The following is a 26,802-nucleotide window of genomic DNA, read 5'->3' on the forward strand; positions in this document are numbered from 1 at the left end:
AATTCCATATATATGTGTTAGCATACGGTATTTGTCTTTTTCTTTCTGACTTACTTCACTCTGTATGACAGACTCTAGGTCTATCCACCTCATTACAAATAGCTCAATTTTGTTTCTTTTTATGGCTGAGTAATATTCCATTGTATATATGTGCCACATCTTCTTTATCCATTCATCCGATGATGGGCACTTAGGTTGTTTCCATCTCCGGGCTATTGTAAATAGGGCTGCAATGAACATTTTGGTACATGACTCTTTTTTTTTTTTTTTTTTAACATCTTTATTGGGGTATAATTGCTTTACAATGGTGTGTTAGTTTCTGCTTTATAACAAAGTGAATCAGTCATACATAAACTTATGTTCCCATATGTCTTCCCTCTTGCCTCTCCCTCCCTCCCACCCTCCCTATCCCACCCCTCCAGGCTGTCACAAAGCACCGAGCCAATATCCCTGTGCCATGCGGCTGCTTCCCACTAGCTATCTACCTTACTACGTTTGTTAGTGTGTATATGTCCATGACTCTCTCTCGCCCTGTCACAGCTCACCCTTCCCCATCCCCATAACCTCAAGTCCGTTCTCTAGGAGGTCTGCGTCTTTATTCCTGCCTTACCCCTAGGTTCTTCATGACCTTTTTTTTTCTTAAATTCCATATATATGTATTAGCATACGGTATTTGTCTTTTTCTTTCTGACTTACTTCACTCTGTATGACAGACTCTAGGTCTATCCACCTCATTACAAATAGCTCAATTTTGTTTCTTTTTATGGCTGAGTAATATTCCATTGTATATATGTGCCACATCTTCTTTATCCATTCATCCGATGATGGGCACTTAGGTTGTTTCCATCTCCGGGCTATTGTAAATAGAGCTGCAATGAACATTTTGGTACATGACTCTTTTTGAATTTTGGTTTTCTCAGGGTATATGCCCAGTAGTGGGATTGCTGGGTCATATGGTAGTTCTATTTGTAGTTTTTTAAGGAACCTCCATACTGTTCTCCATAGTGGCTGAACCAATTCACATTCCCACCAGCAGTGCAAGAGTGTTCCCTTTTCTCCACACCCTCTCCAGCATTTATTGTTTCTAGATTTTTTGATGATGGCCATTCTGACTGGTGTGAGATGATATCTCATTGTAGTTTTGATTTGCATTTCTCTAATGATTAATGATGTTGAGCATTCTTTCATGTGTTTGTTGTCAGTCTGTATATCTTCTTTGGAGAAATGTCTATTTAGGTCTTCTGCCCATTTTTGGATTGGGTTGTTTGTTTTTTTGTTATTGAGCTGCATGAGCTGCTTGTAAAATTTGGAGATTAATCCTTTGTCGGTTGCTTCATTTGCAAATATTTTCTCCCATTCTGAGGGTTGTCTTTTGGCCATCTGTGCAAAAGCTTTGAAGTTTCATTAGGTCCCATTTGTTTATTTTTGTTTTTATTTCCATTACTCTAGGAGATGGGTCAGAAAGGATCTTGCTGTGATTTATGTCATAGAGTGTTCTGCCTATGTTTTCCTCTAAGAGTTTGATAGTTTCTGGCCGTACATTTAGGTCTTTAATCCATTTTGAGCTTATTTTTGTGTATGGTGTTAGGGAGTGATCTAGTCTCATACTTTTACATGTACCTGTCCAGTTTTCCCAGCACCACTTATTGAAGAGGCTGTCCTTTCTCCACTGTACATTCCTGCCACCTTTGTCAAAGATAAGGTGACCATATGTGCATGGGTTTATCTCTGGGCTTTCTATCCTGTTCCATTGCTCTATCTTTCTGTTTTTGTGCCAGTACCATACTGTCTTGATGACTGTAGCTTTGTAGTATGGTTTGAAGTCAGGGAGCCTGATTCCTCCAGTTCCTTTTTTCATTCTCAAGATTGCTTTGGCTGTTCGGGGTCTTTTGTGTTTCCATACAAATTGCAAAATTTTTTGTTCTAGTTCTGTGAAAAATGCCAGTGGTAGTTTGATAGGGATTGCATTGAATCTATAGATTGCTTTGGGTAGTAGAGTCATTTTCACAATGTTGATTCTTCCAATCCAAGAACAAGGTATATCTCTCCATCTATTTGTATCATCTTTAATTTCTTTCATCAGTGTCTTATAATTTTCTGCATACAGGTCTTTTGTCTCCTTAGGTAGGTTTATTCCTAGATATTTTATTCTTTTTGTTGCAATGGTAAATGGGAGTGTTTTCTTGATTTCACTTTCAGATTTTTCATCATTAGTATGTAGGAATGCCAGAGATTTCTGTGCATTAATTTTGTATCCTGCCACTTTACCAAATTCATTGATTAGCTCTCGTAGTTTTCTGGTAGCATCTTTGGGATTCTCTATGTATAGGATCATGTCATCTGCAAACAATGACAGCTTTACTTCTTCTTTTCAGATTTGGATTCCTTTTATTTCCTTTTCTTCTCTGATTGCTGTGGCTAAAACTTCCAAAACTATGTTGAATAAGAGTGGTGAGAGCGGGCAACCTTGTCTTGTTCCTGATCTTAGTGGAAATGCTTTCAGTTTTTCACCATTGAGGATGATGTTGGCTGTGGGCTTGTCATATATGGCCTTTATTATGTTGAGGAAAGTTCCCTGTGTGCCTACTTTCTGCAGGGTTTTTATCATAAATGGGTGTTGAATTTTGTCAAAAGCTTTCTCTGCATCTATTGAGATGATCATACGGTTTTTCTCCTTCAGTTTGTTAATATGGTGTATCACGTTGATTGATTTGCGTATACTGAAGAATCCTTGCATTCCTGGAATAAACCCCACTTGATCATGGTGTATGATCCTTTTAATGTGCTGTTGGATTCTGTTTGCTTGTATTTTGTTGAGGATTTTTGCATCTATGTTCATCAGTGATATTGGCCTGTAGTTTTCTTTCTTTGTGACATCCTTGTCTGGTTTTGGTATCAAGGTGATGGTGGCCTCGTAGAAGGAGTTTGGGAGTGTTCCTCCCTCTGCTATATTTTGGAAGAGTTTGAGAAGGATAGGTGTTAGCTCTTCTCTAAATGTTTGATAGAATTCGCCTGTGAAGCCATCTGGTCCTGGGCTTTTCTTTGTTGGAAGATTTTTATTCACAGTTTCAATTTCAGTGCTTGTGATTGGTCTGTTCATATTTTCTATTTCTTCCTGATTCAGTCTTGGCAGGTTGTGCCTTTCTAAGAATTTGTCCATTTCTTCCAGGTTGTCCATTTTATTGGCATAGAGTTGCTTGTAGTAATCTCTCATGATCTTTTGTATTTCTGCAGTGTCAGTTGTTACCTCTCCTTTTTCATTTCTAATTCTATTGATTTGAGTCTTCTCCCTTTTTTTCTTGATGAGTCTGGCTAGTGGTTTATCTATTTTGTTTATCTTCTCAAAGAACCAGCTTTTAGTTTTATTGATCTTTGCTATTGTTTCCTTCATTTCTTTTTCATTTATTTCTGATCTGATTTTTATGATTTCTTTCCTTCTGCTAACTTTGGGGTGTTTTTGTTCTTCTTTCTCTAATTGTTTGAGGTGCAAGGTTAGGTTGTTTATTCGAGATGTTTCCTGCTTCTTAAGGTGGGCTTGTATTGCTATAAACTTCCCCCTTAGAACTGCTTTTGCTGCATCCCATAGGTTTTGAGTCGTTGTGTCTCCATTGTCATTTGTTTCTAGGTATTTTTTGATTTCCTCTTTGATTTCTTCAGTGATCACTTCATTATTAAGTAGTGTATTGTTTAGCCTCCATGTGTTTGTATTTTTTACAGATCTTTTCCTGTAATTGATATCTAGTCTCATGGTGTTGTGGTCAGAAAAGATACTTGATACAATTTCAATTTTCTTAAATTTACCAAGGCTTGATTTGTGACCCAAGGTATGATCTATGCTGGAGAATGTTCCATGAGCACTTGAGAAAAATGTGTATTCTGTTGTTTTTGGATGGAGTGTCCTATAAATATCAATTAAGTCCATCTTGTTTAATGTATCATTTAAAGCTTGTGTTTCCTTATTTATTTTCATTTTGGATGATCTGTCCATGGGTGAAAGTGGGGTGTTTAAGTCCCCTACTATGAATGTGTTACTGTCGATTTCCCCTTTTATGGCTGTTAGTATTTGCCTTATGTATTGAGGTGCTCCTATGTTGGGTGCATAAATATTTACAATTGTTATATCTTCTTCTTGGATCGATCCCTTGATCATTATGTAGTGTCCTTCTTTGTCTCTTCTAATAGTCCTTATTTTAAAGTCTATTTTGTCTGATATGAGAATTGCTACTCCAGCTTTCTTTTGGTTTCCATTTGCATGGAATATCTTTTTCCATCCCCTTACTTTCAGTCTGTATGTGTCTCTAGGTCTGAAGTGGGTCTCTTGTAGACAGCGTATATAAGGGTCTTGTTTTTGTATCCAGTCAGCCAATCTGTGTCTTTTGGTGGAAGCATTTAGTCCATTTATATTTCAGGTAATTATCGATATGTATATTCCCATTCCCACTTTCTGAATTGTTTTGGTTTCATTATTGTTGGTCTTTTCCTTCTCTTGTGTTTCTTGTCTAGAGACGTTCCTTTAGCATTTGTTGTAAAGCTGGTTTGGTGGTGCTGAACTCTCTCAGCTTTTGCTTGTCTGTAAAGGTTTTCATTTCTCCATCAAATCTGAATGAGATCCTTGCTGGGTAGAGTAGTCTTGGTTGCAGGTTTTTCTCCTTCATCACTTTCAGTATGTCCTGCCACTCCTTTCTGGCTTGTAGGGTTTCTGCTGAGAGATCAGCTGTTAACCTTATGGGGATTCCCTTGTGTGTTATTTTTCCCTTGCTGCTTTTAATATGCTTTCTTTGTATTTAACTTTTGACAGTTTGATTAATATGTATCTTGGCGTATTTGTCCTTGGATTTATCCTGTATGGGACTCTTTGTGCTTCCTGGACTTGATTAACAATTTCCTTTCCCATATTAGGGAAGTTTTCAACTATAATCTCTTCAAATATTTTCTCAGTCCCTTTCTTTTTCTCTTCTTCTTCTGGAACCCCTATAATTTGAATGTTGGTGCGTTTAATGTTGTCCCAGAGGTCTCTGAGACTGTCCTCAGTTCTTTTCATTCTTTTTTCTTTATTCTGCTCTGCATTAGTTATTTCCACTATTTTATCTTCCAGGTCACTTATCCGTTCTTCTGCCTCAGTTATTCTGCTATTGATCCCATCTAGAGTCTTTTTCATTTCATTTATTGTGTTGCTCATCATTGTTTATTTCATCTTTAGTTCTTCTAGGTCCTTGTTAACTGTTTCTTGCATTTTGTCTATTCTATTTCCAAGATTTTGTATCATCTTTACTATCATTACTCTGAATTCTTTTTCAGGTAGACTGCCTATTTCCTCTTCATTTGTTAGGTCTGGTGGGTTTTTATCTTGCTCCTTTAACTGCTGTGTGTTTTTCTGTCTTCTCATTTTGCTTATCTTACTGTGTTTGGAGTCTCCTTTTTGCAGGCTGCAGGTTCGTAGTTCCTGCTGTTTTTGATGTCTGTCTCCAGTGGCTAAGGTTGGGTCAGTGGGTTGTGTAGGGTTCCGGGTGGAGGGGACTAGTGCCTGTGTTGTGGTGGATGAGGCTGGATCTTGTCTCTCTAGTGGGCAGGTTCACGTCTGGTGGTGTGTTTTGGGGTGTCTGTGGCCTTATTATGATTAGGCAGCCTCTCTGCTAATGGGTGGGGTTGTGTTCCTGTTTTGCTAGTTGTTTGGCATACGTTGTCCAGCACTGTAGCTTGCTCGTCGTTGAGTGAAGCTGGGTGCTGGTGTTAAGATGGAGGTCTCTGGGAGATTTTCACCGTTTGATATTATGTGGAGCTGGGAGGTCTTTTGTTGACCAGTGTCCTGAAGTTGGCTCTCCCACCTCAGAGGCAGAGCCCTGACTCCTGGCTGGAGCACCAAGAGCCTTTCATCCACATGGCTCAGAGTAAAAGGGAGAAAAAGTAGAGGGAATTAGTATAAGTATGAAGAAGGAAAGAAAGAAAGGAGGGAAGGAAGGAAGGAAGAAGGAAAGAAAGCAAAGAAGGTAAGGCAAGAAGGAAAGAAAGGAGGGAGGGAGGGAGGGAGGAAGGAGGGAAGGAAGGAAAAAAGAAGATACAGTAAAATAAAATAAAGTATAATAAAGTTATTGAATTAAAAAATAATTATTTAGAAAAAAAAAGGGACGGATAGAACCTTAGGACAAATGTTGGAAGCAAAGCTATACAGACAAAATCTTACACAGAAGCATACACCACACCCTCACAAAAAGAGGTAAAGGGGAGAAAATCGTAAGTCTTGCTCTCAGAGACCACCTCCTCAATTTGGGATGATTCGTTGTCTAAAGGAGGGAACGAAGGAAGGAAATAAAGAAAGCAAGAAAGAACGAAGGTAAAGTATAATAAAGTTATTAAAATTAATTATTAAGGAAAAAAAAAACCATGGACGGATAGAACCCTAGGACAAATGGTGGAAGCAAAACTATACAGACAAGATCTTACACAGAAGCATACACATAGACATTCACAAAAAGAGGAAAAGGGGAAAACATCATAGATCTTGCTCTCGAAGTCCACCTCCTCAATTTGGGATGACTCGTTGTCTATTCATGTATTCCACAGATGCAGGGCACATCAAGTTGATTGTGGAGCTTTAATCCGCTGTTTCTGAGGCTGCTGGGAGAGATTTCCCTTTCTCTTCTTTGTTCTCACAGCTCCCAGGGGCTCAGCTTTGGATTTGGCCCTGCCTCTGCGTGTAGGTCGCCGGAAGGCGTCTGTTTTTTGCTCTGACAGGACGGGGTTAAAGGAGCCGCTGATTCGGGGGCTCTGGCGCACTCAGGCCAGGGGGGAGGGAGGGGCACTGCGTGCGGGGCGGGCCTGCGGCGGCAGAGGCCAGCGTGACGTTGCACCAGCCTGAGGCGCGCTGTGCGTTCTCCCGGGGAAGTTGTCCCTGGATCCCGAGAACCTGGCAGTGGCGAGCTGCACAGGCTCCGCGGAAGAGGGGTGTGGATAGTGACCTGTGCTCGCAGACAGGACCCTTGGTGGCGGCAGCAGCAGCCTTAGCGTCTCCCGCCCGTCCCTGGGGTCCGCGCTTTTAGCCATGGCTCGCGCCCCACTCTGGGGTCCGCGCTTTTAGCCACGGCTCGCGCCTGTCTCTGGGGTCCGCGCTTTTAGCCGCGGCTCGCGCCTGTCTCTGGGGTCCGCGCTTTTAGCCGCGGCTCGTGTCCGTCTCTGGAGTTCCTTTAAGCAGCGCTCTTAAACCCCTCTCCTCGCGCACCAGGAAACAAAGAGGGAAGAAAAAGTCTCTTGCCTCTTCGGCAGGTGTAGACTTTTCCCCGGACTCCCTCCCGGCTAGCCGTGGTGCACTAACTCCTTCAGGCTATGTGGCTATGTTCAAGCCGCCAACCCCAGTCCTCTCCTGTGCTCCGACCGAAGCCCGAGCCTCAGCTCCCAGCCCTGCCCGCCACGGCGGGTAAGCAGACAAGCCTCTAGGGCTGGTGAGTGCCAGTTGGCACCGATCCTCTGTGCGGGAATCTCCCCGCTTTGCTCTCCGCACCCGTTGCTGTGCACTCCTCCGCGGCACCGAAGCTCCCCCCTCCGCCTCCCAAAGTCTCCGCCCGCGAAGGGGCTTCCTACTGTGTGGAAACTTTTCCTCCTTCACAGCTCCCTCCCACTGGTGCAGGTGCTGTCCCTATTCTTTTGTCTCTGTTTATTCTTTTTTTCTTTTGCCCTACCCAGGTACGTGGGTAGTTTCTTGCCTTTTGAGAGGTCTGAGGTCTTCTGCCAGCCTTCAGTAGGTGTTCTGTAGGAGTTGTTCCACGTGTAGATGTATTTCTGGTGTATCTGTGGGGAGGGAGGTGATCTCCGCGTCTTACTCTTCCGCCATCTTCCCAGACCCCCAAAACTCAGCCTTTTAAGGTGGACTGTGCAGTGGGTTTTAGTATTTACACAAAATTATGCAACTGTCACCGCTGTCTAATTTCAGAGCATTATCCTCACCCCTAAAATAAACCTGACACCCGGCAGCAATCACTCCCCATTTTCCCCTACCCCACCCCCTGGCACCCATGAATCTGTTTTCAGTCTCTGTGGATTTGCCTGTTTGGGACATTTTACAAAAAGGGACTCATATAATATATGGTCTTTTGTGACTGGTTTCTCTGACTTAGCATAATGTTTTCAGGGTTTATCCTTATTGGAGCATGTGTCAGTACTCCATTCCTTTTTTATGGCCAAATTAATAGTTCCTCCAGTGGATATACCACAGTTTGTTTATCCATTCATATTTAGGTTATTGCCACTTTTTTGACTACTATGAATAATGCTGCTGCTATAAGCAATCATGTAAAAGTTTTAATGTAGACATATGTTCTCAGTTGTCTTGGGTATACACTTAGGAGTGTAGTTATTCTATTTTTAATAGTAATTCCATTTTTAACAGAACTGCCAGACTGTTTTCCAAAGCACCTGCACCCTTATACTTTCCTCTCAGCAATGTATGCAGGTTCCATTTTCTCTGAATTCTAACCAGTTGTTGGTATTGTCTGTCTCTTCGATTATAGCCTAGTGGGTGTGAAGTGGTATCTCATTGTGGTTTTGATTTGCATTACTCAACCATGAATGATATTGAGCATTGTTTCCTATGACCATTTATTTCTCTTTGGAGAAGTGTCTGTTCGGATTATTTGCCTGTGTTTAATTGGGTTATTTGTTTTATTACTGTTGAGTTATAAGAGTTCTTTGTATATTCTGGACATGAATTCCATATTATTTATGATTTTCAAATATTTTCTCTCATTTTCTGGTTTCTCTTTTTACTTTCTTGGTAGTGTCTTTTAAAGCACAAATGTTTTAAATTTTGATTAAGTTCAATTTACTTTTTTTTGTTGTTGTTGCTTGTATTATTTGTATCATATGTAAGAAATTCTTGCTTAATCCTAGGTCATGAAGATTTCTGTGTTTTCTTCTGAGTATTTTATAGTTTTTTCTCTTAACATTTAGTTCTTTGATCCATCTTCAGTTAATTTTTGTATATGGAGTGAGTTAGGATTCCAACTCTTTTTCCCTGTTCAATTCGAGACATGCACCTTGGGTATCTTTTTGAATATTCAGTTGCCCCAGCACCATTTATTGAAAAGAGTAGTCTTTCCCCATTAAATTGTCATGGTACCGTTGTCAAAAATAAATTGCCCACTAATGTATAGGTTTATTTTTGGACTGTCTCTTGTTTTCCATTAACCTATATATCTTTTTCTATGTAAGTACCTCACAGTCTTGATTATTGTCATAATCAAGTGTGAGTTTTCCAACTTTGAGCTTTTCTTTTTTAAGAATGTTTGGCTCTTCTGTGAATATTAATTACATAAACATATATGAATATGAAATATATAAATGTACAGTGAAGCAGTCATTATGATACCAAAGAATTAGAAATAATTTAAATATCTAACAATATGATGGGGCACAATGTAGCTATTAAAAAGATGTTAACTAAGAATATCTAAAGATATGTTTATATAATATGTCGCCAGGTTCTGGCAAGTGGATTATAAAGTAGTGTGGCCAGGCTGATCCTGTTACTGTGTGTATGTGAATGTGTCTGGGTAGGTGTGTTCATATGTAAGTATGTCTGTATGTGTATATGTGTATGTCTCTGTGTGTGTTAGGCTGGAAATAAATACCTCAAATGAGAAGCTTTTTCATGAACAGCATGGCAAGATTATGGATGATTGTTTTTCTTTGGGCTCTTCTGTATTATATTTTCATCAATGAATATGTATTATATTGCTAATATGAAATAAAAAAGTTTTTAAAAAAGCACTAGCCTGTTTACCACCTCACAGATGGGAAACTGCTCAAGCACAGAGAAAAACAATTGATTTAAAGTTTGAAGATTAAAATGAATATTTTTAAAAAGTCAGATTTGAGTTCAAAGAGTGAGCTACAGACAAGATAATTACGTGCCCTTGTGCTTTCAAAACTCATTGTGTAGTTTTAAATAAACCTCACAAATTTTAACTCACTATTTGCTAAGGTGAACGTTTTTAGAAAGGAACTCTTCTGATTCCAAATCACATTGAACACCTCCGCTTTTTAGTCTGCTCTTCTGACCGGCCTCTCCTCTGTGGTCAGACAGCCCCATCTGCCATTTTGCATCAGCTCAGCTTACAGACAGTTGTCTATAAAACTTGTGAAATCCCTAGTGAAATTTGACTAACTGAAACCTTAATTAATCAGACATGTGGGGCTTTGTTTTTTAGGAGAAAGATCAAGGAAAAATAAAATAAAATATTAGGGGCTTAAAACCAACAAAAAGCCCCTAAAGCTCAGCTTTGCATGTGTGCTTTGTGCTTGTTCCACTTTCAGACAAATCGTAAAAATCCAAGCAAAAAGAACCCCAAAAAAGCAAATAAAATTAACATAGCCCACAGTCTCTTAGATTTAGCCACCATTTGTGATTCTGTACATGTTACCAGTCTTCAATGCATACACAAAACGCATGCACGTGCACACAAGCGTGTACGTACATACTCATACATCTGGTAATAAGGTGATGGCTGGGGATGCTCCCTTCCTCGTGGAAGTTTGTAACTGGAATATTAATATTTGCAGTGTGTTGACAATTTTTAGTTTGTGGAGGTGGAGACATCATTTCTTCTTTGGAGCAGACTTCTAATGTTTTTAGAAAAAGTCCCAGTCTGGGCTCTTTAGTTACAAAAATATAAAGGACTTAGCTAGGATACTGAGAGAAAATGTCAAGCTCACCATAAATATGACCGTGGCTGTGTAGTGTGACATGGCTACTAATGAAAACAAGGCTATTCTTTAGCCTGACTATGCCCTTAATGTAATGGAGAAATGATTTTTATCTAAATGAAAGTTTGGGTTGGACTGTTGGTGTTCCTTTAAAAAAAAAAAAGGTTTGGCTCTTCTGTGTCCCTTTCAATTCCATAAGAATCTTAAGATCAGCTTGTCAGTTTCTGCAAAAAAGGGGCCATTGGGATTTTGATAGGAATTGTGTTGAATCTGTTGATCAATTTGGGGAATATTGACATCTTAATAATATTGAATCTTCTAACCCATGAACACAGGATGTTTTTCTATTTATTTAGGTCTTGTTACTTTCTTTTAATGATGTTTTATCGTTTTCAGTGAAGAAGTCTTACACTTCTTTTGTTAAATTTATTCCTTAGTATTTTACATTTTACTCTTTTTGATGCTGTTGTAAATGTAGTTGTTTCCTTAATTTAGTTTTTGGATAGTTCATTGATAGTGAATAGAAATGCAATTGATTTTTATATATTGATCTTCTATGCTGTAACCATGTTGATACTGTTTATTAGCTCTAAGAGTTTTTTTGTGGATTCTTCAACATTTTCTGTATAGAAAATACTGTCATCTTTCAGATGACAAGGGCATGTCTAGGTGTGGAACTCGTGAGTTTTTCTTACTTATAGTGCTTTACATTTCTTTCTTGCTTGTTTGTGTTTTACAACAAACTACAGTATTTCCACTCCCTTAGTTTTCCACTTTTCAAGACATCAAAATATGACTCACTATACAGATGTTTCAGGAGCCCAAACCAATGTACAGGCAAAGAAAATCTCAGTACACTTGAGGATTCTCAGTAGCTTGAGAGGGAGATCAAGGTCTGGCACCCTTATAAGTGATGATTATTAAGACAGAGCTAATGGAAAGGCTGAAATGATTTGTCAGTTTTGATCAGTGTATTTAATTATTAAAAAATTCCCATGATGATTAAATCATCATAAAAACTAAAATTAAAAATCTCCCTCTGTATATAGCCATTCATCTACCCACCTTCCAATAATAGGTAATTGCTGTTTTAAGTTTCCTCTGAATTCTTCCAAAGCATTTTTGTATCTGTATGCTAACAATGAATATTTACTCCTTCCCAACCTTTATTTAAAAGTGGTAGCAAATTACATAACTATTCTATACCTTGGCTTTTTTCACTTAACAAAATGCATGTTATGAGTCTTTCTAATTCAGTGCATAGAGTATTCTCAGTTTTTGAAGACAGCTGTGTAGTATTCCATCACACAAGTGGGTCTCAATAAGAAGGAACAATTTTACCCCACTTGGCGGCACATTTGTCAATGTCCGGAGACGTTTTTGGTTGTCATAATTGGGGGAAGGGAAGGGTGCTACTGGCATCTAGTGGGCAGGAATCAGGGATGCTGCTAAACCTCTAAAATGCTCAGATCAGTCCCTCCCCCTTCCAAAGAAGCAGGACAGCACCTCCCTTTCCAAAGAGTTATCTAGTCCAAAATGTCAATAGTGCTGAGATTGAAAAACATACATTATATGGATATACCCTCATTACATTTCTTAGATATGTGAATTCACATTTTCCATCAAATCTGGGAATACCCTTTATTTCTTCTGACAGTCTTTTGGCCTGTAATGACTTCTGATACCACACTACTCAGAGTTAGGCCACAGTCCTAACAGATTAAGGACATAGTTCTCCACAAGGCTGTCTTCACTTTAGACACCAGCCCCAAGTTCAGAGATCCTCAGGCCACTGTTACTTATGATCGACTGGCTACAAATGCAGGCGTTTTGATAATTTGCTAGAATGGCTTGCAGAACTCAGGACAGTGCTATCTTTACAATTAGCATTGTTATAGTAATAGAATATGTATCAGAACCAGCCAAAGAGTAAGGTGCACACAGCAAAGCTTGGGGAGGTTCCAGATGTAAGAATTCTGTGTCTTTTCCCTATGAAGTCAGGATATATATATATCCTCCCAGCTCACTGATGTGTGACAACATGTGGCTTGTTGCCAACCAGGGAAGTTCAGCCAAGTTTTGGTGTCCAGAGTTTTTATTGGGGCTTCATTTCATAGCCACTATATATATGTATATATATATGTATATTTTTAAAGTTTTTGGCTGCGTTGGGTCTTCGTTGCTGCACGCGGGCTTTCTCTAGTTGCAGTGAGCAGGGGCTACTCTTCGTTGCGGTGCGCGGGCTTCTCATTGCGGTGGCTTCTCTCGTTGCGGAGCATAGGCTGTAGGTGCACAGGCTTCAGTAGTTGCAGCATGTGGGCTCAGTAGTTGTGGCTTGCAGGCTCTAGAGCGCAGGCTCAGTAGTTGTGGCACACGGGCTTAGTTGTTCCGCGGCACTTGGGATCTTCCTGGGCCAGGGCTCAAACCCATGTCCCCTGAATTGGCAGGTGGATTCCTTTTTTTTTTCTTGGCTGCATTGGGTCTTTGTTGCTGCACACAGGCTTTCTCTAGTTGTGGCGAGTGGGGCCTACTCTTTGTTGCGGTGCATGGTCTTCTCATTTCAGTGGCTTCTCTTGTTGCGAAACACGGGCTCTAGGCGAGTGGGCTTCAGTAGTTGTGGCACACGAGCTCAGTAGTTGTGGTTCACAGCCTTTAGAGCCCAGGATCAGTAGTTGTGGCGCACGGGCGTAGTTGCTCTCCGGCATGTGGGATCTTCCCTGACCAGGAATCGAACCCATGTCCCCTGCATTGGCAGGTGGATTCTTAACCACTGCACCACCAGGGAGGTCCCTGGCAGGCGGATTCTTAACCACTGAGCCACCAGGGACATCCCTGCATAGCCACTATTGATTGAATCATTGGCCATGTGACTAAACTCAGTCTCTAGCCCCCCCTCCTGTTTCTGGAGGTCTTGCTGCTCAAAACACCAATCCTCTAAACACAGGATTTGTCTTTCTGGCCTAGGCAGCCTGCATTCTGAGTCATCTTGTTAGCATAAACTACCTGAGGGCCCACCACCACGAATCACCTCTTTAGTATAAACTGTCAGGTGTGGTCTGAGGGGCCCTGCGTAAATAACAAAGACACCACTCCTATCATTCAGGAAATTTCAGGATTCAGAGGTTACCTCCCTGGAAACAGGGAGCTAGCCAAATTCTTTATTACACACTGTCCTTTCTTTCCCTCTCCTCCTTCTTTTTTTAATTTTTTTTGCGGTACGCGGGCCTCTCACTGTTGTGGCCTCTCCCGTTGCGGAGCACAGGCTCCGGAAGCGCAGGCTCAGTGGCCATGGCTCACGGGCCTAGCCGCTCCGCGGCATGTGGGGATCTTCCCGGACCGGGGCACAAACCCGTGTCCCCTGCATTGGCAGGCGGACTCTCAACCACTGCGCCACCAGGGAAGCCCCCCTCCTCCTTCTTGATGTATACATATATTGATACTGTTTACTGTCCCACAGGTTTCTTTCTTTCTGTTCCTTACACTGTATAATCTCATTTGTTGTATCTTAAAGTTCACTGATTCTTTTTACTGAAATATTCTGCTGAGTCCTTCTAGTGAATATTTCATTTCAGTTATTATATTTTTTAACTCCAGCTTTTCTATTTGGTGTTTTCCATAATTTTTCTTTTTATTGATATTATCTATTTGGTGAGACTCGAGTCTCAAACTTACCTTTAGTTTGCTAGATAGAATTTCCTTTAGTTCTTTGAGTATATTTAAATAGGTGATTTTAAAACTTTGTGGATTAATGCTTGGACTCTCTCGGTAACAGTATATACTAACTGCTGCTTTTCCTGATTATGGGTCACACTTTTGTTTCTTTGCATGTCTTTAAAATTTGTTGATAACTGGACGTTTTAATTAATGTAATGTGACACCTTCATAAATCAGTCTTTGCCCTGCCAAGGTTTGTTGTTGCAGCTGTTGTTTGTTTAGTGAGTTTGCTGTATTGATTCTTTAAAGTCTGTATTCTTTATCGCATGTAGCCTCTTAAGTCTCTGTTTGTTAGCTTATTGGTCGACTAATGAATAAACAGAGATTTTCTTAAATGCATGAATCCAAGAAAGTCTCCCAGTTTTTCCCAAGTGTGCCTGTGTACATGCTGGAGTGTGACTTCGGCTCTCAGCCAGGCGGTTTACAACTCTGCCTTAGCCTCTTCAGCTCTTGCTTGCTCGAGTGTCAAGGTTAGTTAGGGCCAAGAGTTTAGGGCCTTCAAAGATTTTTCCTGGGCGTGTACACACCCCTGGCCACCATGCACGTGGCCTTTTAGATTCCAAGGAATGTGAGGACTTTTCAAAATCCCTCATAGACATCTCATTCCCTAGCTTTTTCTTCTGTTCCTTTTAGCCAGTTTTATGTTAACCCAACTGCTGTCACCACTCAAACAACTGAGACATTAAACAGTTACTCCTGATTGTTTTTGACAAACACCTCCAGGAAAAAGACACTTGGCACCAAGTAAGGTCTGATTCCGCTCAAATAAAGAGAATGCTAGACTTTCCTAGTCTGCTGGTTTTCACCTTTATTGCAGGGCTGTTGGTTTTCAAGGCTCCTGCATAGCTGGGGACAAGTAGATAATAATAGGGCAAGTTAAATGTCATAAAGGTAACTTTTCCTACTGTGATTCCAGTATTCTACTTTCTGTGTCTATGCGTTTGCCTATTCCAGGTATTTCATGTAAGTGGCATCATACAGTGTTTGTCACTTTTGTGTTTTGCTTATTTTAAGGTTCATACATGTTGCAGCATGTATCAGAATTTCCTTCCTGTTAAGATTAAATGATGTATATACCACATTTGGTTTATTCATTCAAATGCTGATGGACATTTGGGTTGTTTCCACACCCTTTTGGCTATTGTGAATAATGCTGCTGTGAACATTTAGTTCAATTATACAATTGTACAATTATCTGCAAGTCCTTGCTTTCAATTCTTTTTGATATATACCTGGAAGTGGAATTGCTGGATCATACAGTAATTTTGTGTTTAACATTTTGAGGAACCACCAAACTGTTTTCCATAGCACGTCCTCACCAACACCTCTTGGTTTCTGTCATTTTGATTATAGCCATTCTGGTTGGTGTGAAGTGGTATTCCATTATGGTTTTGATTTGCATTTCCCTAAGGACTAATGAGACTGAACATCTTTTCAGGTGCTTATTAGCCATTTGTATATCTTCTTTGGAGAAATGTCTGTTTGGGTCCTTTGCCCATTTTCAAAATGGGTTTTTTTTAAAATTGATGTTGAAGTGTAGGAGTTCTTTATATATTTTGGATATTTATCCCTTATCAGACATATGATTTGCAAACATTTTCTTCCATTCTGTCAGTTCTCTTTTCACTTTCTTGATGGTATCCTTTGATTCACGAAAGTTTCTGCAAGTAACGTCCAACATTAGAGGATGAAATAAATGTTACTGTTCATTTGTAAAAAGGAATATTATGCAGCATTCTAAAAGTATTGAATAGAGTTGTTATGTTCAGAAATGCAGAGCTAAGGTATATTCAACTGGAAAGGTAGGCTGAAAAATGCACATATACCTATGTATAAATCAATATGGGACTTCCCTGGCGGTCCAGTGGATAAGACTCTGAGCTTCCACTGCAGGGGGCGTGGGTTCGATCCTTGGTCAGGGAACTAAGATCCCGCATGCTGCATGGCGTGGCCAAAAAATTAAAAAAAAAAAATCAATATACATGGAGACCACAGAAATATTTCTCTAGAGATTGGAATGAGGGGAAGGATTTTCGTTTTTACTTTATACAATTTATATATACAAAGTTTAGTATTTTCTAAATATGTGCAGAAGCACAAATAACTTTTGTCATAATATTTTAAATATTAATTTTAAAGTATTAAAATTAGTTTTTGATGAAGTCCTATTTACCTCTTTTTTCTTTTTGTTGCCTGTGATTTTGGTGTCATATCATAAAAATCATAGTCAAATTCAGTGTCATGAAGATTTTCCCTATTGTTTTCTTCTAAAAGTTGCATGGTTTAGCACTTATGTTGATGTCTTTGATATATTTTGAGTTAGTTTTTGTGTGTGCTGTGAGGTAATGGTCTCACTTTTATTCTTTTGCATGTGGATGTCCAGTTTTCCCAGCATCATTTGTTTAAAAAAAAAAAAAACAAGCAGTATTTTTGAAAGAAGCTATTTCTTGTGCTGACTGTTAATGCATTTAGACACACACAAAAAAATATTGGCCGAATTCGGTTGCATGTCTCCTCATGAATAAGAATAGGTCCCAGTAGTTTCGTTAAGGAATTTGTTCTTCATGGAGCTCCAGGAATGAAACATGAAATGAATGGGTTTGGCTAGATAAGAATTTAAATATTATGACAAAAGTTATATGTGCTTCCACACATATTTAGAAAATACTAAATTTGGGAAATACTCAATTATATAACGTAAAAATGAAAGTTCTTACCCTCATCCCTAGAGAAATATTTCTGTGTCTCTGTATATTGATTTATATATATGTATATGTGCATTTTTCAGCTTTTTAGCTTACTTTTCTAATATATCTTAGCACTGCATTTCTGAACATAACTCTGTCTTAAAACTTTTAGATTGCTGCTATTCCTTTTTAAGAATGAATAATCATTTATTTTATCCCTTAATGTTGGACGTTGCTTGTAGATGTACACTTTTGTAAATAATGGTCAGTGAATCTTCTAATATGTATATCTTTGTACTTCGTAATTTTTTGAGAAATACCAATTATTGGAACTGTGTCAAAGGGTAATAATGTACATTTAAAATTTTGCACTAAATTCACTATATATAAAAGCATATGAGTGTGAGATTCAAAATGTGTATAGAGGTATAAATGAAGAGAAACTGTCATTTATTCGTTCCTGTTCCCCTGCCATTCATCTTTTGTTTCTGGAAACAACCACTGTGTGTGCGTGTATATGTGTGTGTAGATGAGCTGCATTAGAAGGTATGTACATGTAAAATTTTGATAGATTTGCCAGATTGCCTCCTTGAGTTAGGCTTTTTATTGGAATCAGTTCAGGCTTATAATAGAGACCAAAGTTTTATACATGAGCTTACATCTATAACAAGTCATCGATTACCTTTGTAAGTCTTTTGAATTATGCGGTTGGTGCATATGCTCATTATTGGCTTATAGTTTGAGAATTTGTGAGTTATTGCTCTTGAGATAAGTAGCCACAGAAGATGCCTGAGTGGAATTTTTAAAACTTGATTGTGTATATTTGATTCACATCTATTCCCCCTGAAAATCATGTTGAAATATGGTTTTGTATGAAATATATTAAGTGTGAAAAACTTGCAAGTTTCCACAGCCGTTTACATTAGATCATCCTCATGCAGTACAAGTATTTCTATAATATGAGAAGTATAGAGGGAAGAATTAATGATTCTTTAATTAATTCTTTAGTTAATGATTTCTTCTCCCCCAGTGTAATTGTGACTCTGGAAATGTAGGATTACTTGAGATTGAAATGCCTGAGATTGAAAAAGGCTTGGGGTGATTTTTTTTTTTTAAGTATATTAACGCCTGAGAGAATTAATTTGGCTTTCTTCTTTAGAGAGAAGCTAACTGAGTAGATCTCAGGATGGATTTTTGCTTGTATTAACTCTTCAACTAATTTCTAGAGCTTGTTTGTTTCTGTGGTGAGATCAAATAAACATGGGTTTGCATTTCATATTCACTTCTCATTAGCTCTGTGACTTTGAGTAAGTTATTTAACCTTTCTTTTTTTTTTTTTATAACAAAGTGAATCAGTTATACATATACATATGTTCCCGTATCTCTTCCCTCTTGTGTCTCCCTCCTCCCACCCTCCCTATCCCACCCCTCTAGGTGGTCACAAAGCACCGAGCTGATCTCCCTGTGCTATGTGGCTGCTTCCCACTAGCTATCTATTTTACCTTTGGTAGTGTATACATGTCCATGCCACTCTCTCACTTTGTCACAGCTTACCCTTCCCCCTCCCCATATCCTCAAGTCCATTCTCTAGTAGGTCTGTGTCTTTATACCTGTCTTACCCCTAGGTTCTTCATAACCTTTCTTAAATAGGTACCACATCTTCCTCACATTGTTGAATGGATTAGAGATACCGTACATACAGTACCTTGCTTGGCACTGACAGGACCCTATAACGTGGTAACTTCTATTTTTAGCTATTATCAGTACATAAGAAGATACTATAAAGTTAATGATTTTTTAGGTCCTAATAAATTATTATTGATCATATTTGTTTAATGTGCATCTCACCCACACCCTGTTTTCTTTTTTTTTTCCCTCTAGGGTGAACTGTCCCATGATCAAGATGTGGTAGAATACATCATGAATCAGCCAAATGTTGTTCCCCGAATCAACTCTAGGATTTTGACAGCTGAGCGAGAATACCTGGATTTAACAGCAACAAGTAAGGAGTATTTCAGGAACAATTTGGGGCCTTTTTGATTTGTCTTTCAGAATCTTCGCATTTATTGGATTGTAATGTTCAGAATTTCTGATAACCCAAGGTTGTGACACAGTTTCCTTCACCTTGAGTTCATTATATGAGCTTCTAAATTCACAAGAGTTTCCTCCAAAAGGAGAGAAATTCTTCCTGGATAAATCTTTGTAAACTTTGAAAGATATTCAGTGCCTTTTAAATGCCAACTAAATGTAGGCATTAGATGGTAAGAGTGGACCTAGATTGTTGACTTTCTTACAGTCCTGAAGCTCTTAAGCAGCTATCTTCTTTCTCATTATGCAGTCAGTCAGTGATAATGTCGACAAATATCTCAGGTAGCTATACTCTGAGAACTTAAGAATGCCTTTTTAACAAATAAAGCTTCATTGAGAAATAGTGTACATCAGCGGTCCTCAACCTTTTTGGCACCAGGGACCAGTTTCGTGGAAGACAGTTTTTCCATGGACCGAGGGTGTGTGGGGGGTGGTTTCGGGATGATTCAGGTGCATTACATTTATTATGCACTTTATTTCTACTATTATTACATTGTAATATATAATGAAATAATTCTACAACTCACCATAATGCAGAATCAGTGGAAGCCCTGAGCTTGGGGCTCAGGTGTGGGTTGGGCTACGCACGGACTAAAGTAAGTGTCGGATTCTGACTTAAAGCCTGCCACCAGATGCAGCTTAATTGTCACTTGCCACTCACTGATAGGGTTTCGATATGAGTCTGCAAGCAGTTGATTTATGGTCTCCATGCAAGTCAAACCTCTCTGCTAATGATAATCTGTATTTGCAGCCCTCCCCGGCGCTAGCATCACCGCCTCAGTTCCACCTCAGATCATCAGGCATTAGTTTCTCATGAGGAGAGCGCTACCTAGATCCCTCGCGTGCGCAGTTCACAGTAGGGTTTGTGCTCCTATGAGAATCTAATGCCACCACTGATCTGACAGGAGGCGGAACTCAGGCGGTAATGCGAGCGATGGGGAGTGGCTGTAAATACAGATGAAGCTTCGCTGGCTCACCCACCACTCACCTCCTGTCGTGCAGCCCATCTCCTAACAGGCCATGGACCGGTATTGGTCCATGGCCCGGGGATTGGTGACCCCTGGTGTCCATGCCATAAAACTCAGCCTTTCAAAGTGTACAGTTGTAAAGTGCACAGTTTTTAGTATACTCTCAAAGTTGTGTGAGCATCACACTAACTTTAGAACATTATCATCTCCCCCAAAAGAAATGATGTAGTCACTCTCCATTTCCCCCTTTTCCTGTCCTTCAGCAACCACTAATTAAGTTTCTGTTTCTATGGATTTTTCTATTCTGGATATTTTATATAATTGGACGTTTTCTGTGACTGGCTTCTTTCACTTAGCATAAAGTTTTTAAGCTTCATCCATGTTGTAGCCTGTCTCAGAACTTCATTCCTTTTTCTTTTTTGCAGATAATAAATATCATAAATCACAAACATAAATATAACTTCATTGTCTGACAGTCCTGGAGGACTTCATTCCTTTTTATGACCGATTCATATTCCATTGTATAGATAGGCCACACTTTGCTTATCTGTGCCTCAGTTGATGAGTGTTTAGGTTGTTTCCACAAGAATACCTTTTTTTTTTTTTTTTTTTTTTTTTTTGTTGCGGTACGCGGGCCTCTCACTGTTGTGGCCTCTCCCGTTGCGGAGCACAGGCTCCGGACGCGCAGGCTCAGCAGCCATGGCTCACGGGCCCAGCCGCTCCGCGGCATGTGGGATCTTCCAGGACCAGGGCATGAACCCGTGTCCCCTCCATCGGCAGGCGGACTCTCAACCACTGCGCCACCAGGGAAGCCCAAGAATACCTTTTTAAGAGGTTAAGCCCAGGTACAATTTGTTCCTTTTGCCTTCCGGGAGACTCTTAAGGCCACTTTAACAAACTGCTGGAAATACAGTAGAGTTACCACTTGCTCAGGAAATCTCACTGGGGAGGAAAGGATATGTGTAATGGTGAAGTCAAAACCAAGTGTATTTGTTGTTGTAGTTGAATATAGTGAATATATAGATCTGTTTATGGTTGTTACTTTATTGCAACTACCCCTATTCTACTTGAAACTAAATTCCTTTCCTTTCAGGCAGAAGAAAATGTTTAAATATAGGCAGAGGAAAAATGCACATGTATGCTTATATTGGAAAAAGAAAGTAGTAAGAAAGTGCTTTTTACCAGAAGTATTAGTAGAGCAAGGCAAGCAGTATTATGAATTTTTGTCCTGAGTTTTTGTCGTTTCCATCATTTTAAATTAAATTGTAAAGAGTTACCTTTGCAGTACTCATGAATAAGGACCATAAAAGTAGTTCTGTGTTTGGGTATCGTTCTCCACTGAGTGTTACAGTCCTCAGCTGTGAAATGATGCTACTCCACAGTGGCAAGGATGCAGTTTGCTTGGTGAGCATTTTGGAGCTCCCAGTGAAAGAGCAGCTGGCATCCTCCTAACCCAGTTGTCATGGCTCCATCATCTACGCTGCTCTTGGCCTTTGCTGTCTGGCGACTCAGTTTTAAGGCCATGGTGCTTCCTCCCCTCTGCTACATGAAGTCATGGGCAGTGTCTGTCTTATTTACCATTGCTTACCTTTGCTAGACTACTGACTGAACAGATAGTAGGCCCTTGGTGTGCTTTGTTGAGTGAAAGGATAGACGGGTTAGTGGGTGGACAGACAAATACATGGGAGGGTGGAGGACATTGCAAGAAACGGGGCATTTGTATTGGGGAGTAAATAATGCAAAGGCCTGGGAAGATTGCTGGAGATAAAGAAGGGGTTTATGATACCAGGCTGGAGACCAGTTTGTAGGTAGGAAGAAATTACAAAGTATTGAGAGCAAGGGAATGACTTGATGAAACTGAAATTTTAGCAAGAGTTATCTGAGGGGGAAATGATTAATAAGAGCATTGCCCATAGGCACTAATCAGAAAAGAAACATATCTGAAAATGACCTTTTGTTTCTATTAAGGTTAAAAATGTTACTTTGGTAGATGTGAAATAACTAAAACAAGAGTTTTTTTTAATATTTTCTCTCCCATTCATCCCCTCTTACCCCCAAATAGGATAGGGAAGAGTTTACTATGGGGATGGACTATGGAAAGGAGAGATGAAGTTAAGAGTGTCTCTTTAAAAGATCGTCCTGTAGGTGTAAAGTGAAAAGAGTGGGAATAGAATAAATTTAAACCATCAAACTGACAAACACATATCTGAGAGTTATGTGTGAGATGTGTACATTTTCTATTTGTGTCTTAAAATGTGATGAATGGGGTGGGTCATGTTGTGAACTTGTTCAATAAACTTGAAACAATATATTTCGCTCATGCATTTTATTAAAATGTATATTATGGTCAAATGAGATTATCAATTGAATATTAACATTAGATTGAATTTAGGCATATTAATTATAAATCTACTTTAATTTTTCTTTCAGATAACTTTTTTGTGGATGATTATGCTAGATTTACCGTCTTGGATTCCCAAGGCAAGACTGCTGCTATAGCCAATAGTATGAATTATCTGACCAAGAAAGGTAATACATTTTAGGCTTACCTTGGATTCAACTTGTTTCTCCTTTTTTTTTTAATATTTAACAAAAACCTTAATTTTTAGTGTCTGTTGGGAAAGAGATTCCATAATTTCTTTTATTGCTTTGTATAATTATTTGAGTCTAGAAGATATCTGTTTAAAATTTAATTTTTTATATATATTTGAAAATTCAGATGTTGTCTTTATAAATTTTATATTAGACATTAAAGGTAAAAAGAAAAATTTTTTCATGGTTCAAAATGGAAAAAGAATTATGATGTAAAAATGGGTTAATGGATTGAAAATTGGTTTGACTTGTCTCTTCAATGACAATATTGGGTTAATTGTTTTTAGGATTTGTAAGATCAGCTTGGTACAAGAAATCCTTGTGCACGTTTTTAAACTGATTTTGATGCAGAGTTATTTATTCAGATTAAAATTGTGTAAAATGATATCCTCTTAACGGCAGACGGGTGCTTTTCCCCTCTGGTCACACTTATTACCCTTTCAGAGCACTGACTGTCATGTAAGGCAGCTATTTTTTTTTTTTTTGGCTGCACCGTGTGGCATGTGGGATCTTAGTTCCCTGACCAGGGATCAAACCCGTGCCCCCTGCATTGGGAGCGCAGAGTCTTAACCACTGGACCGCCAGGGAAGTCCCTAAGGCAGCTATTTTTATCTACTGTGGTCTTCTCCCAGAGAGAATTTCTGGTTTCCCAGATATATGTTTAAGTACAGGCAATTGCTCCATTTGTTTCCTCAAAGAAATTGGTTCTGAGGGGTCTTGGAACAGTGCTGTAACCCTAATGGGACTAAGGAGCGAAAACAAGCATAGGTGATGTTGGGCATTATTTAAAATTTGACTCTTACAGTTGGCATTAATTAGAGAAATGACATTTTCTTTTCTTCTACTCTTTTTCCTTTACTTTTGTCCAGGAATGTCCTCCAAGGAAATCTATGGTAACTTTAAATTTCAGAATGTTCTATTCCTTTTGTTAATTAATTATCTTATGTGGTTTCAGGCACCACTGTAATTCAGAATTTATTGACACTTTATTGGGATGTTTCTGTAACGTGTGGGTAACAGATAATTTATCAATGCAGATAAATTCTGTGTATAAATGTTTGCCAAGAATTATATTTTAGAAAGTTAATAAATGGATATGATTAAAGACTATAATATGTTATCCACACGTTCAAAGACTCTTTCATTTTACATGCTAACAGATTCCCAAATCAAAATAGAACTAATAAGTGCATGTTCTTAGTTTTTAACTAAGCCGCATGGAAGGTTACCCTGCTTTCATTCTAGTATCAGAGTTTCAAAACTTTTGCTTTGTATCTTTATTAAACTTGTCATTTTCTTATTTTTTGCATGGTTTTCAGAAATTACTTGGCTTAATAGCAATATTGAAACATAGGATGTGCTTTTTCCCCTCCCACTCAATATGTTGTTTTTGTTTTTCTACAGATGATTCTTTTATTAGGCCAGTAACTTTTTGGATTGTTGGGGATTTTGATAGCCCTCCTGGAAGGCAATTATTGTATGATGCTATTAAACATCAGGCAAGTATCTACGGCTTCATTCCGTATCTTTGTTTGAGGCTGCAGTTACCTTCATGGGCGTATGTGTGCTGATAATGTTCTGGTGGGGAGGCTGGATCCTGCTTTTTTGGTGCTTGAGGGAAAGAAGCATTGTTTTTTCAGAGGTCTGGCAGCTAGTGAGAAAACAGAGAAGACTGCAATATTCTGGCTTTATGTAAGGGAATAGATTTTTTTTTTTTTTTGGCTGTGCTGTGCAACTGGCAGGATCTTAGTTACCTGACCAGGGATTGAACCCGGGCTCCCTGCAGTGGAAGCACAGAGTCCTAACCACTGGACCACCAAGGAAGTCCCAGGAATAGATTCTTTTAGAGGAAAAAATAATAAGATCGTCATCATAGACAAGTTTTTATTGTATGACTGTTCATGTTCTTGCTGCAGATGCTGCAAAGTTTGTGTTGTATATTGTATGGGAGAGACAGGGTCCTTATATTGAGAGAGGTCCAGATATGGGAGAAATACCACACAGGCACATTAGCACGTGTATAATAGAAGTAGGTGTAGGCATGCAGAGGGATGCACATATGGGTGGTCTGAAAGTTGTGCAGCATATAAACTGTAGAAGTGGAGTGAATGGGCAGTGGTGAACGGTTGAAAAATAATCAACCCTTCTAGAGATTGTCATTGTCAGAGAGAGAGATGTTACATTTCCTTTTCCTGAGCGGTTTCAGATTGGATCTTCATCCAAGTTTCACACCCCCTCCTGTGTCCCCTTGCCACTCTGTGTCCCAAGGAGGCTTACTGAAATATCCAGGTGATTTCAGCTTCACTGATGTGCTGAGTGCCTTTATTGTCTAAGGGAACAGACTGGATGGTGCGGTCAGTTGTATCAGGAGTAGTCCAGGCGAAGGACGATACACGTGTAACGCACTCTAACTCAAATTGACAAATGCTCAAGTGGTGAAAAGTGGGAGAACAGGGAGGGAGTAATTGAAGTAAAATATAGGTTCAAAAGACATGCACAAATCAATAGGATGTAGTGTCACAGAGTCAACACACCCATGTGACCACCACGCAGGTACAGAAACAATTACCGAAGTCCTAAAAGCACGCCTCTGCTTGTGGCAGCATCACTAGCCCTCCCCATCCCTCTTCTCACATCCTAGGTTTGCCTGCTTTTTACTTTAGTTAAATGGACTCTTATAATACGTACTTGTTTGTGTTTGGTTTCTTTACTCAACATTTTGGAGATTTACCCCTGTTATTACAGGTAGTGGTAGGTAGTTCTTTTTCATTGTGCAGTATTGTATCATATGGCCGTACCACAAAGTTTTGTTTGTTTAGTCTGTTTGATGGACAATTGGGTTGTTTTTAGATTGGGGCTAGAAGAATGCTGCAGTGAATACTCTTGTACATGTTTTTAGATACACATAAGTATGAATTTATGTTGCTCATGGCCCTTTTTTGGTTTTGTGGGCCCCAGATATCTTCTCCCACATGGATTCTTGACTCTTGACCCAAGAAGAGATTAATTTTTAGTAGAACTGGAAAGGCCATGTGAATGAAGGGTCTGAGCAGAGCCCTTCAAGAGGGTTGGGACTTAAGGAAATGAAGATGGGTGTAGCTGGGGTTCACATACCAATGTGAGGCATAACATACATTAGAAGAATGCAAAATGTGTTGGGGAAATACAGGACTCTGGTGGTCTGTAACGTATGCTGTATTTACAGGGATGGTAAGAAATGAAGTTGAAAAGGTAGGCTGGGGGCCAGTTCGTGCAGGGGTTTGAATGCCTGATTATAGCATTTTAATTTTACTCTGTATGCAGAGGAGAACTACCAAAGAGTTAAGTGTTACTTGCTACTTATGGGATATGACTGATGTTAATGCTGCTTTTTAAATTCAAGGCATCTACCATATAACTCTTATTTCCCTTTTTGTAAATAGAAATCCAGTAACAATGTTAGAGTAAGCATGATCAATAATCCTAGTGAAGATATAAGTTATGAGAAAACTCAGGTCTCCAGAGCAATCTGGGCAGCTCTCCAAACACAGACCTCCAACTCTGCTAAGAACTTCATCACAAAAATGGCCAAGGAGGAGACTGCAGAGGCGCTGGCTGCAGGAACTGACATTGGGGAGTTCTCCGTTGGCGTAAGTCTGTGTGTGGCACGAGGCTGCCTTGTATTGTTATTTCAGAAGTCCATTCCCATGGGCTGATGTGTCCTATTCCTGTTGATGATCAGGATTTATGATTTTAGTTCTGAGCTCAGATGATTTTTTTTTTTAATTGGAAGGGTCTTACCAAGAAATAACAATTCTGCCATATTCCCCTTATTACTTTTAAACTTGCTAGGCTTCAAGATGTGCATGATATAAGCTTATATATGTTTTAAGCACAAAGCCATTGGTTTTGCAAGTTTTTAAAAGAGATAATATTTGATTTGTTTGTAGAACAAAGAAAAATATTTGTTTATAGAGATTGAAGCTACTTAATGAGTTAGAGGCTTATGTCCTCTTGATGTATTTCCAACATAAGCCCATTTTATTAATTTATGTTACATACTTTTGACTATTTTGTAG

The 26,802-nt window shown here is 39.3% G+C and overlaps 1 protein-coding gene across 4 annotated transcripts in view; it reads left to right on the top strand.

The window, feature by feature from the left end:
* The window catches only part of UGGT1 (UDP-glucose glycoprotein glucosyltransferase 1), a 124,294-nt gene that overhangs the window by 61,255 nt on the left and 36,237 nt on the right, over positions 1-26,802 (top strand). For 3 of the 4 annotated variants that reach the window (XM_060153115.1, XM_060153117.1, XM_060153118.1), the window contains exons 19-23: positions 18,978-19,098; positions 22,583-22,681; positions 23,614-23,637; positions 24,149-24,243; positions 26,167-26,373. In XM_060153115.1, coding sequence (XP_060009098.1) covers positions 18,978-19,098; positions 22,583-22,681; positions 23,614-23,637; positions 24,149-24,243; positions 26,167-26,373 — 546 coding nt within the window. The remainder of the gene's footprint in view (positions 1-18,977; positions 19,099-22,582; positions 22,682-23,613; positions 23,638-24,148; positions 24,244-26,166; positions 26,374-26,802) is intronic. The other variant, XM_060153116.1, reaches the window with a different exon arrangement.

The sequence above is a fragment of the Lagenorhynchus albirostris genome, chromosome 6, assembly GCF_949774975.1.
Source record: "Lagenorhynchus albirostris chromosome 6, mLagAlb1.1, whole genome shotgun sequence".
NCBI classification, from domain to species: domain Eukaryota; kingdom Metazoa; phylum Chordata; class Mammalia; order Artiodactyla; family Delphinidae; genus Lagenorhynchus; species Lagenorhynchus albirostris.